Genomic DNA, 12,749 nt, shown 5'->3' with positions numbered 1-12,749 from the left:
CATGAAGGAACCACCATCCTGCAGCCAGCTGCTGCCAGAAGTGGGCACCGACTCCAGTCCCTGACTGACCATCACGATCTCAAGATGTGTGGAGATCCTCTCGTGACAAAAGTGCCTTGAAGAGAACAATTAGAAATTTGCAATGTGCAAAGCATAACCTCCCCAGTAACGGAGCAACACTGTCTTATACGCAGCATGATCCGATGCACCACTAACACGAGATTCACATGGAACTCTTGGAGTATTATACTGTACTGCAATAAATCCATCTTTTAACAGAACTCTACCGCCAGAACTCCATCTTCCTGTTTGATGATAAAAAACCCCAACACCTTTAAAACTATTTGTATGTAAAAAATAAATCTGGTTGTATTAACAAAGCCTAGTAACTCCTTGCGAAGTTGTGAGAGGCAAGCTGGTAGGCCAAAAATTCTCCCAGATATGACAGCAAAATAAACAGCAACAAACGACAAACTTTAATGGCCCAGCAGTGCTTGATTCTAATGTAAAAAGAGACATATCAAACCATCACACTGCATTAAGCAAAATCTTTAAGAAAGCTTTAAACGTGCTGCTCATAAACGATGACCAACATCACTCAATGGAAAGATTTCTAACAAACTTTGTGAGTTTCCTGCATGCAATTTTACCTGCTTGAGCAGTTATGAACAGAGTAAGCAATGCAAACGTTGCATTGTTTTAGAAAAAAAGAAGAGGAAAGATGCAACGAACTGTTCTACCAACCTAGGATCTCGAATTTTGGCAAGACAGGTCTCCTTAGAGCTTGTTAACATTTTTTCCTATGGAATGACAGGAAAGGCATAGGGTGAGTACAAATTATTGCCCACTTTATATTAGTTTTGTTTGGGTTTTTTTTAAGAGTTGTTGGTAAAAGTGTTTCCTTTGAAGATTTTTGACCGCAGTTTTATTGTTTTCATAAAAGCCTCATTCAGTTCACAGTTCTGTTTTCATTCCTCCGTAGTAAAACACAACCAGAACTGCCAGCAGAGCCAGGCTGACAGACAGCATCTTCAGTCCACCTCCTCCTCGTTGCCATGGGAGCGGCAAAGCCATCCAGGAGCTGAGCGGGCTTTCCACTGGGATCTCAGCAGAAGGGTGTGCTTTCCAGTTTGTCCCATTCCGTGGTGCATGTCTGAACTCCTGTGAAGAAACACACATATTAGGATTGAAACTGTTAGTATTTCGGATTGAATGTGCCAAATACAAACAAAATCTCCGCCTGATGTTCAAATTAACATCCCTTTTCAAGACAAACAATTCAACCTGCAGCACATCGCCATCGGATCATCAGGTTTTCATAGAAAAAGGCCATACAAATGCCAATGCCATACAAAGTCAATCTTTCTAATAAAATTAACTACCAAATCAATGAAGCCGTTCGCAAAAGAAACAAATCCCCAGACCTCTGTGTCATCACAGAGAGTTGTTTGATGGGTTTATTTATTTATTTGCTTGTTTTGCTGCTATCTCACTGCTCTCCCATTTCTGGCTTCTTCAAAAGAAACATCTAACCAGTGATAAAGGGGACCACAGCACAGCAATCCTTCGCACAGCAGGGCTCTTCTAAAGTCAGTTGCCGTCTCCTGGTGTGCCAGCTCAGTGGTGCTTGGAAATCCTCCCACAGAGCTTTTCCTTCCCCCGGCCCTTCGGAGGCAGCTGTGCTAGACCACTCACCTTCTCACTCCGCATATTGAATCCCAGTTCCCTGCTGCGCCTACCCTGACCATTCCCAACCTGCCAGCCAGCACCGAGACCCCCCAGCACACAAGGACCCCTAACTGCAGCACGAGCTGAGTCACCATTTCAGTAGAAAAATCCATGAGGAAAGATGAAGAAACTCTTCTCTTGCAACCTTGTTCAGTTCAGCGCACCAGCCCTGTAGATACTCAGAAGTAACAACACCTATTCAAACTGTAACCTGATGACATTTGCAAAAGGTGTAAATGGTAAAGGTGTAATCAAACAAAGGTGTAAACCTCTTGCATCATAAAACTCAGTTCATCATTTATTTTTCCCTCTCTCAGTTTCAATCACCTCTTAGGAATTCAACTGAGCTCAGCTGGATTTGTAATCGGTTGGAAAATTTCCAGTTAAAAAAGGGGTTTGATTAATCTCCCCCCCCCAACCCCCCAAAACACATATTTTGTATAAAACGAGTCAGGGACCCACCTGGATAATCTTGTCTTGCCAAGCAGCTGAAACAGACTCACAAGAAAATACAGCCCAGGCGCCTGACTCCCTTTTTTTACCAAACATATTTCTGGGCAAAGTCAAAGAAATATCAGAGCTCCAAAGAAAGGTCCTGGCCCATGAAAGTGTGACAACACAATCCAAAGTGTCTGTAACTGCCTCCTGTTTTCCATTCCAGGAATCAGCTCCATTATAGTAATTGCAGAAGGAAAAGAAGGATTACTGCCCGTAAGGTAAGGAAGCCCCACGGGGCAAATGCCAGCCTGGCATAAATGCTACCCTAACATCTCAGGTATCGTTGATTTAGATCACAGTTCACACAGGCGAAGGGTTACTGAACAAGTGACCTACGAAATGAGGATGACTGCTTAGATATACTGCACCCAGAAGCCCATCAACCAGATAAATGGAGCAAGGACACAGGCAGGGGAATGGGGGTGCAGCTCTCCACAGGGTAAGGCGCAGGAACAGCGCTGCTCCAGGACTGCAGTCCTACACGGCACAGAGCATGTGAGCTTCATCAAAAACTGAAAAACTGCTTCATATTGTTATTAATGACAATCAACTTCTGAGGCATCTGAAATTTTAGTAACTGGCCACAGCTCTTTCATCCCCCCAGATCAAAGCTGGTTAACCTTTGCTTGCAGAATAAACTGGAAAACATACAGCATCAAGAATATTTCATATATGAATCAAAACTCATTTGCTGTTTATTCTTTCTGGACATTTATAAAGTCTTTTCTTTGCAGGTCTCACAAATCTCTACCAATCTAAGGTGCATAACTTATGGTCATGACCCATTTTTACATGCATTGTTGGCATGTTAACACTAAGGCTAAAGAGATTTAAAAGAACAGATAAAGCTGTAAAAATATCAATACAACCAAAGACTGATCTCTTCTGAAATTTAATTTTCACCGATTCATGACTTAAAATTTGGCTGACTACAATCAGACTCCCAATTCCTCATTAAATATTTCTACACAGCTTGCTAATCAGTAATCCTGAATATTTAGTCGTACAAGATTAGACGCTACCGCTTAGCGAACAGCTAAAAAGGGCCAGCACCACATAAACGACTTTGTAACTCTCTCTGCGATGCTCCTTTTCATGCTCAGCCTCAGTTCCTACCTGTCTCTGCAAGATTGGTGATAGCCAGCAAAACACCCCAAAACCAAGTTACAACTTGCAAAAGGTTTGAGGAACCTTGTTTTCCCCCCTTTACTAACAGTTAAACACATCAGCGTGTCAGGCATTCATTCACGTTCCTGTGCAGTAGTTTTCAGCAGCGATTTCACTGGCACTTCATTCCTGTTTCATAGTTTTTCTGTTTTCCAACCTAAAATCTAATAGTCCCATCTTGTTGGTATAACTTTGATCATGAACGGTCGATAATGTTTTTTTCACTACCGTATTGTTTTCTTTAAACCTCCACGGCACGCAACATGCAATGCGCGTGCATTGGGTAGTGCTGCACACTGCTGGTAGGACTGACGGCAAAAGGGATTTTAGCGAGGTTTCCAAAATCCTGGTGGTGGGGAACGCTGCTGGCCCCACGGCTGCTTGTCCCAGCGGTATTTCATCTAAATTAAGTCAGCCTGTAAAGTTGTGAGGCCCATTTTCTTCCTTAGTTTATCATATTTCCCATAAACTAATGATCATACTGATAAGACTAGACCCGTTTTTTATTTTCTTACCGTAGATTAAAGACTTTCTCTTGCAGTATTTTACTAATATTGAAACTTCACTGTGTCTGAGGTACAATTCTCACCATTTCACCATGCTGTTGTTTTCCTGCTATCTTGTATTTTGAACTCCGACACATTTGTTTCTATCAGTAGAATAACTTCTAAACTGCTCAAAACTTTCACGTTTTCAAAGCAGCTCAGATTATAGAGGAGACTGTCCAACAATTTAAACCAGAAGTTTTTCTTTCAATAGATGCATACATGAAGCACTATTCCTATTACCTTGCTAACCTGCTTTCTTTACAAATTTTCTCATGATTTAAACTGTTTTGATATGGACCAAAAGATTACAATATGTAAACTAAAATGACCCTTTTGTTTAAGAGGTACTTTACAGCTTATTACTGAAAACACTGCTGCATTTCTGTTTGATAACACCTATCTCTTCAGATGGATCCTGCCAAATGTTTAGGTCAAGAAAAGTAATGAATATGTTCATCCCATCCATGTTTTCTAAGAACTGGTCTCTAGTTTGCCCCAGAATTCTGCCTCGCAACACTGCCTTGTGGGTGACGCCGCTGGCTCCCGTGCAAGCTCTGTCACCGCTGTCACACAGGGTGCGCCTACAGCGAAGGGGACACCTGGTTCCCTGCGACTGAAAGGCTCCTTTGACTGAAATGGCAGTCTTTGGATCCCCCCTGCAATTCCTACAACAGCTTTTAAATCCAGGGTAATTTCTCAGAGACACCTGCAGGTAGGTGCCTCTTCCCGAGGGGCCGGCGTGCAGCCCCGTCAGACGTGACACACAGCCCCCCCGTGGGAAGAGCTCTGCTGCGTGACTGCGCGCCGCCCGCTCTCCAGCTGTCCTGGTGAAAAACACAGTAGATATATTTTTATTTGGGCAAAAAATCCTGCTGTAGGCTCCGTCTGAGGAACTCGTTCCCAGGTAAAGCACACAGCGTATTTGTAGTGTACACTGCACGCACAGCAAAAGAGGGGGGAGGATGAAGTTACAGAAACCAAAACTAAAATTAAGCCTTCTAGGGCAGACAAGGCAAATTACAAGAGCTCCTTCGGGCTGTCACATGAGCTTCAGAGCTCGCGATACTGTACAGCTTTATTCGGAGATCCTCCCAAGCATGTTCTTTTCCCTAAAGCTTTCCATATACCATGCCTTGAAGAGCTATCCAAGACACCTGCGGAAAAGATCTTTCATGTTTCAAGGGGAGGGAAGTCCTCCACGGAAAATCAAGTTTATTACAGCTCGTTTATGCACCTTTGCTGTAAAAAAACTGGGTGGAGGCAAAGATCTCATTTGTTGAACTAGCAGTTATACTGGTCCGCTCCCTGCGCTCTCCCTTTATAGAAGTATTAATTCTGAAAGGCTCTTATTTGTATCTCCAGATAAAATATCTGCAGTGCATTAGCTTTTCAAGGAAACCTTCAAGGCATTTCTGTAATACTCTGCACTGATATCACTGCGATACTTACTATACACAATCACTAATCAGAGGGCAACAGTTTCCTAAGCTGAGCTCAGAAATTGCACTTTTGTAGCTGCAAGACTCGGGAAGATCAGCATAATGATTCAGTTCAGTGGAATTTAGAACTAAATCCAAAGCTTCTTTTACCCAAAAAATACTTGGAGGAAATCCTAAGGTAAAGAAGTTTCCAGAAATATGTGTTTATAATAATTTAAGTCTTGATAGGCTATAAACTCTTTGGTAGACTTGTTAATAAGGAGCGGTGCTCTCACTAAAAAGGACTGCAATGAAGAAGGTACTCTAAGATTTAAACCTATATGCTACTAATCAAAATGAGCGGAGGAAGGGAAATTATCAAACTGAAATGTAAAGACAGACACTTTAAGCGCCTTGTATTTCCATCGAGGCAGCCTTTCATCTTGTTTTGGCAGCCACAAAGTAAACACAAGACTTTGCTAATAAGGTATAATATAAATTATTAAACCACCTAGTGTATGATCAAATGCATTTCAGATTATTTTTTGAATAATTCTGCCTTGACGACTGCCAGGAGTAATATATTTTGTGTACTCTTGCGCAGACCCATTGATTGCTGTCTTTCTGAAGCTCCAGCCCCAGCCTTAAACTGCCACGCTTGAAAGAAATATATAATCACATCAAACCCCGAGCTTTGGCATCTGTCGATCACAGCCTGGCTTTTTGTAAGATCTCACTTCATGTTAGTCAACAAAGACATGAGAGCAACTCTTTAGCTCTGAGCTGAGGTTTTAATAGATTCAAAACATTTCTTACATGCAAATTTCTTTTATGGCTCAGGGGCACTGTTAGAGCTTGAAGTGGTAGCTAACTGCTGTGAAAAACTACTTCACTGAGCATACCTCCAGATAAATTAGACTTCTGAATTTTTCAGCCCAACCAAGTACACGTTACCCACTTGTACTACTGGCTTTAAAAATACAGACTTTTAGATAATCATGCACAACAAGCCTGTGTGACAAATTAAAAGAAAACATGTTAAAATATGCATTACATATCCTGCTGCGCCACTTGAAACTCTGGGCTATTACACTTTGGAGGCATTTTTCAGATCTAAAAAACCAAACAGTTACTGAAGGTCGTGTAGATTACACATCCAAAAAATATGTAAATTAGATTTTATTGAATAGTTCCGGAAGACGCATGTAGTTCTGTCGGCATTAAGACAGCTACTTTGATTTATTACTTATGCAATTCTACCAGCCTTCTGCAAACGTGGAATGCTGATCTTAGAGTAGAAAATAGCTAGCAGAGAAAACATTTTTTCCTAATGGAATTAACAGAATAATTCCCACAAGGAGCATCCCTGCCACCATGAAGGAATGCACGGTGCTACGCTGTTAAGAGAAAATGCTGTGTGTAAGCATGCCTGTGTCAGATGTTATCAGCTGTGCACCGTTCCTAGGGATTCACTGATTCCAAATACACATGCAGTTTACTTACCCATTTAAAGAAGTGGGAAGCCTTGAAAAAATATATAAAGCAGCCGGGCAGTTTTGCAAAGGAATTCCATACTTGTTTTGTGTGCATATATACTCGTGTGTGATATACGACTGTATGCTTTAATATATGTGAGGGGACAGAACCAAGCTGAAGGAGGAATACAGATGTATTATTAAGTTCTCAGTAAATGGTCAGTCTTAGCAATAATTAGGACTTTTAATCTGTTAAACCCAAATAATTGCAACTGAAGTTATAGTATGAAAACAAATAAATCAAAGCATTTTGCAAATAGCTGCAATCACTAAAACTGTCTTACATCTGTCATAGGACACTGGGATGATTCAGCCTGCACCTGATTCATCCTTCTGCTCAAAGAAGGGTCAGCTATGGCCCAGTTTGCTCAGGGATTTAATTAGCTGGGCTGTGAAAAACAGCCTCCAAGGATGGAGACTGTACAGCCCCTCTGGACCTTTGTTGTGCTGCTTTGTTGACCGTTTTCATGACATAAATGTTTCTCTCCACATCCAGCTTGAACCCCTCATTTTGACTCATGCTCACTGTCGCCCCTCCTCCCACGTGCACCACTGTGAAGCACTTGGCTCTGCCTTCTCAATAACCTCCCCACAGACACAGGGTGGGGGTCTTCTGTGAGGGTCTCCTGAAGACACCCCTTCTCCAGGCTTAACAAGCCTGGTCCCTCAGCCTTTCCTTACAGGCCAAGCGCTCCAGCCTCTGACCATCAATGTGACCCGACACTGAACTCGTTCCAGTTACCAGCTCCTAATTTGTATCAAAATCACTATAAATGACCCGGTCAAGGCAGGTCAGCAATACTCTGAGCAGCTGGACCACGGTCAAATACAAACATAAACCACATTTAATAATGGGAGGATACAGAGATTCATTGACTTTAACCTCAGCTCCATCAAATCTGACAGTTTCTTCAAGGTTTGTCATCCCTTACGGAGATCATCTTTAATTGGGGCCCACCCCAACCTGGTCAGCAAGCCAGCAAAACCTTTTTTTCTTTCCCAGTAACACTTGCACGATCTGTCTGACTCCTTTGGTCAGCGTAGAACGCACACCTTTCCCATTCCTCAACTACCTCTCACCTTCATTACTACTACGATCTCCTCCTGTCTGTCCTGGTTTCCTTCTACTTCTCCCCATTTCTCTCTTGCACCAGCTGACCTACCGCCTCACCTAACAAACCAAAGCAGAGATGTCAACAGGAACACAATTTTGGAACAACATGCCATATAACAGCTTTCTGTTCTTGTCACACAGACCCACCTCCAGAACTTCCTCCTCCTCCATCAACATTGAAATCAAACTTTAATATTCCTGTTAAGAGCATAAAAGAAATTAATTCTCTCTCTGTAAGTCACCGTACTTGAACTTCCCACCATCACTGTAAGGCTCCACTGGTGTTTTTCTTGGCAGGTGTCTCTCTGCTCTCCTCCATGTTCTTACCTAAGGGTAGGACCTTGCCTACCTCCTTCTTTTTCCTCCTCCAAACAGTCTTTAAGGATTATTCCCTCAATGAGCCCTCAAAATTCATAATGCAGTTAAAAACCCAGACAGAAGGCTGAGTAACTGGGGCTTATGAAATTACTTCCTTTTTGATGTACACTTTAAGGAAGAGGGAAACAACCCAAAAGATCAACCAACAAAAGAAACAAAAAGATGAGAAACACACAACCAAGAAAACACAAGCCAGAAACACCACCAAAATGTTTAAACCACAGTTTTGTGCTGCTTTCCATTGCACTCACGGTTTTAGCCTGTTTCTTTATATTTACCTATAATTGCTTCTAGTTAGGAGCTGACACATTTTTTTTTTTTTTAACATAGCTGTGTTTTGTGCTGCTATTAGACTTAGCGACTCAATATCCTCCCACTACACAAATAATGCGTTGTCAAAATAACCTGTCATTCAAGGTCAGAAGCAACATTTTGAAAAACAGTCAGTGTGATGTCTGGATTCTGAGCTTTTTTTTTTTTTTTTTTATTCTGTGTGTGTGTGTTTTGTTTGATTTGTAATAAGGTGTGGGGAGTGCCAATCACTATGCCAGAAACGAGTGATGAGCGAGCCGGCATTTCAGTCAGCGCTTGCAATCCCAAGAGATCTGAAAGATCTTTTAAGCAGAAAAAGTTTACGATGCAAAAATCACAGTCGTCCAAATAATGACTTGAAATGAAAAAAGAACTTAGCAGCACAATATGGACAAATTCAGGATGGGAATCTGTCACTATTTATCTCCCTGCGCATAGCACAGTTTTATGAAGGAGATGGCAGGTGCTTGCTCTGGGCACTTATCTGGTAATTAGTTGGCTAACAGACAAATCTGTTTCCTAGAGATCACCAGCACAGGCTTCATGGCTTTGAAAATACATTACAGCGAATTACAGGATGTACATTTACTTGTAATAACACTAGATACCATTTTGCAGTGTGCATACCATGGCCTCCCTCAGTAGATATCCTGCTGTAGGATTCCTGCTTGCTCCTTCTTTAAAGGGTCATAGAGATTTTTTGTTGGGTTTTGGTGTTTCTGGTTGTTGGATTTTTTTTTTTTTAATAAGTATTTTAAGGTTGTGTTTACAATACAACAACTTTCCCAGTTGGATGATGAAAGAATGCCAAAGAGCTAGCAGTATATGAATGTTCAACGACTGTTCTACAAATGAGATTATTAAATGAAATATGATATACTTTTTTAATAGCACAAGCCTTCAGAGACTATCACCTTTTTGCCTCCCTTTTAAATCTTGAAATAACAATGACAATTATATGGAGGTCAATGGTAGCTACAGGCAAAGACACAAAAGGTTTTCATCAGAAAGAGCACCCCAGTAAAATGAATAGCTAGATCTGAAAATATATATTCATGCCACAAGAACCACCAATAGAACTGAGTGATATTCATCTATCAACAATGAAATGAGTAATACTGCTTTTACTTGGAAGTGAACTCTCTGAGCACATATTAAACCACTATCTTTAAGAGGAATTCTATACTCCCAAATGGTAGAAAGCATAAAATACTAAAAGCCTTTCTAACCATTGTTATTTGCAAAGAACACTGTGATAAATATCCCAGAAATATCTCCAGGGACATTCTCTCTCAAAATCAGGAAAAGCTTTTAAATATCTTTCACATGGAACAAAGTAGAATAAACTGATACACGTACATATTCTTGGCTAAAACCTTCCCCTTAATCCTAGAATATGTCATAATCCTGAATTTATGGTGTTTTCATTTATTCCTACAGAACTGAAGCCTTACAAATGGAATGTTCCAAGGAGACTTCAACGTTGTATTAAAACACAATCACAGAGACAAAGGATCCAGCCCTTCTTACACTCCAACCTCATGGGTAATAAACATGGCATAACACGAGCATTTCAAATATTTAGGAATGACACTACTTTCCACGGTTTCACATTCCATACCAGTCGGCAGCTGTGGGATCTATATGCCTCCTGCATTTTATAGGTAGAGGAACAAACAAAGAAGATTAAAGCGTTTCGAGTGCCATAACGCAAACCAGCCATCAGGTCTCTGCAATTCCTGCCTCAGATTCCGGTTGTCACCAGAAGCCAGCATTGCCTCTAAAACCTTCTATCTCTGTCAAGTTTAAGTGTAAATACATTTTCTTAAAGCTAGGCAATGCCTTAATATGCAGTCTCCTGACAACTTCTCTGCCATTCATTTTCACAGCCTTTCCTGCTAGTATTAAATGCCTCCGGTCCCTGGGACTGCAGATGCTCACCAAGCGCAGCTGGAATCGCACCTTGGCAAAAAGGTGCATTTCATGCCAGCCTGCCGTTTCCCGGTTAACAAAGTGTGACTGATCTTGACCAGCTTTGCGGGTTCAGTGATAATACAAAGGTTTTCTTTTCATATTGTCATGGCCTCTTTCCTTTAAGCGTCCTGGGCTGTCTGAGGAGGTCTCCCGCAGCGCCAGTTAACATACTTCTGAGCACCTACAGGAACGTCTGGAAATCCGAGGCTCCCTTTTTAATTTCACACTCAGTCAAGTTCATCTGCAGTTAATGGAGGCCTCTCGCATGGAAACATCAAACGATGGTTACTTTCTGTGATTAGGAAGCCTAACTGCTCTAACACAGTCTCTGCAAATGACTCGTCAGCCCTTCTCCACAATAAAGGTTACATGAGAAAAACTCCTCTTGGCTTGCTGCGCACTTCGTGCTAGATAATCATGATAGCGCCTTGGCGCTCTGTCTAAGACATCAAAGAACAGCAAGTATCCAATCTGCAGGCTGTAACGAATATCTGCCCTCAGGAGAGCGCCCGTATCGTTCAGAGGGTGGTCTGACCAGACAACCAACTCCTGTACCGGTGAAGCACTGCAGTGCCTAAGAGCGAGCCTGTGAGACCAGGCTCCAACGCTGGCAACCTGCACCTCGGCCCAGAGCCCCCAGTGAAGGCGCTGGACCTCAGCCTTCTCCCACACAGCTCCCACAGCTCCCACACAGCTCCATCGGGTCGGGACTGATCATGCCCTAGGATTAGCTCATGAGGAGAAAATCAGTTCCGCTGGAACTAACCATGAAGTCACAAGCACCAATAACCTCTTTTTCCTTGAGACTTCATAGCCCTGATTTAGTTTCTCTTCAGTGCTGACTTTTCAATTTGCTTGAACAGACGCCACAAAATTTTACTAAATTGTAAATATCTAGTTCCAAGCATTTTAAACTGACCGCTATCAAAAATCTGTTCACTAGACTAACTTCTGAACATCTGCCTCATCTTCATCTGTGAAATGGGAAGGCAAAAGCTTCTTTTCAGAAGGATAATGTAAAGGTAAATGTATTACTGTTTCTGAAGCAGTCAGAGATGTAGTTATGGGGGTCACAGGAAAGGTTAGAAAGAAATTAATAACTCCCTCGAGAGTGAGGTTTAAAAAGCATGGAGCAAGTAGCACTGCTATGACACACCGAACAATGAGGAGGGAAAATATCGAACAATAGCTTATTAAATGAACGGTCTCTGTGCACAGGAAACAAATCTGCCTGTGTGTGAAAATAGTGCATAAGCACATACTGGAAGGCTGAAACACAATATAGTTGGCACTTACATGGAAAAGGGGAAGTGAAAGGCCAGAATTTCCTTTGTTCAGAGGAACTTCACTTTACACTCCAAATAATTTGTGCACACATGTACGTGAGAAATATCATTCTTAGTTTCTTTTGTTATCACATATTATAGGTTTTCAGTATCACTGCAGTGTTGCACCACTCTGTTTAGAAAAGGATACTGGTCTGCAGGACACAACCCATTATACTTTAATCCAGCTTTCCTTGGTGTATTTTAATCCAGCTTTTTTGTTGTTGCTTTTGTCGTTTTTTGTTAATTTTTTATTTTTTTATTTTTTTCAATTGAAAATTCAATTTAATTGAATACAAGTATTAACTGGAATTGACTCCCAAGCAAGCGGTGCCTTCGATTCCAGTTCACTATCTTTGCTCACTGTAGTAACTTTTAAGCCTATTCACTCACTCAATTGAACAACTGAAGAGAAACCCAGTAAGTTTCATGTCAAGGGCTGGTAAGAAAAAAAAGGAAAATAAAAAATAGATCTAAATGAGTGCTGCCCACTGGGGGAGAGGCCAAAGCCCTGCCTCACCAATGTGTGGCCATCACCCTGCCAACCAACCTGTACTCCCAAAACTCCAAATCACACGCAACAGTTACACAAACCACCTGTCACACATTTTTGTCCACAAGGCAGCCAGAGAGAAGATCGGGGAGCTGTGGAGAGGGGGCTGTGCTTTCGCTGTGGAACCATGGTAGGAACCAGTGGACCCAAAGCATGGGAAACCCAGCTCTGTGCAAGGGCTGCCTCTGCGTCACAGCGC

At 41.8% G+C, this 12,749-nt stretch overlaps 1 protein-coding gene across 1 annotated transcript in view; it reads right to left on the bottom strand.

The window, feature by feature from the left end:
• Positions 1-453: 453 nt before the first annotated feature.
• The window catches only part of CDKAL1 (CDK5 regulatory subunit associated protein 1 like 1), a 427,425-nt gene continuing 415,129 nt past the window's right edge, over positions 454-12,749 (bottom strand). The window contains exon 16 of the mRNA XM_056332411.1: positions 454-1,161. Coding sequence (XP_056188386.1) covers positions 955-1,161 — 207 coding nt within the window. The 3' untranslated portion in view covers positions 454-954. The remainder of the gene's footprint in view (positions 1,162-12,749) is intronic.

Source organism: Falco biarmicus, chromosome 3 (genome assembly GCF_023638135.1).
Source record: "Falco biarmicus isolate bFalBia1 chromosome 3, bFalBia1.pri, whole genome shotgun sequence".
NCBI classification, from domain to species: Eukaryota; Metazoa; Chordata; class Aves; order Falconiformes; family Falconidae; genus Falco; species Falco biarmicus.
Note: the sequence above shows the minus strand (reverse complement) of the source record. Positions and strands in the feature narration are given on the sequence as shown.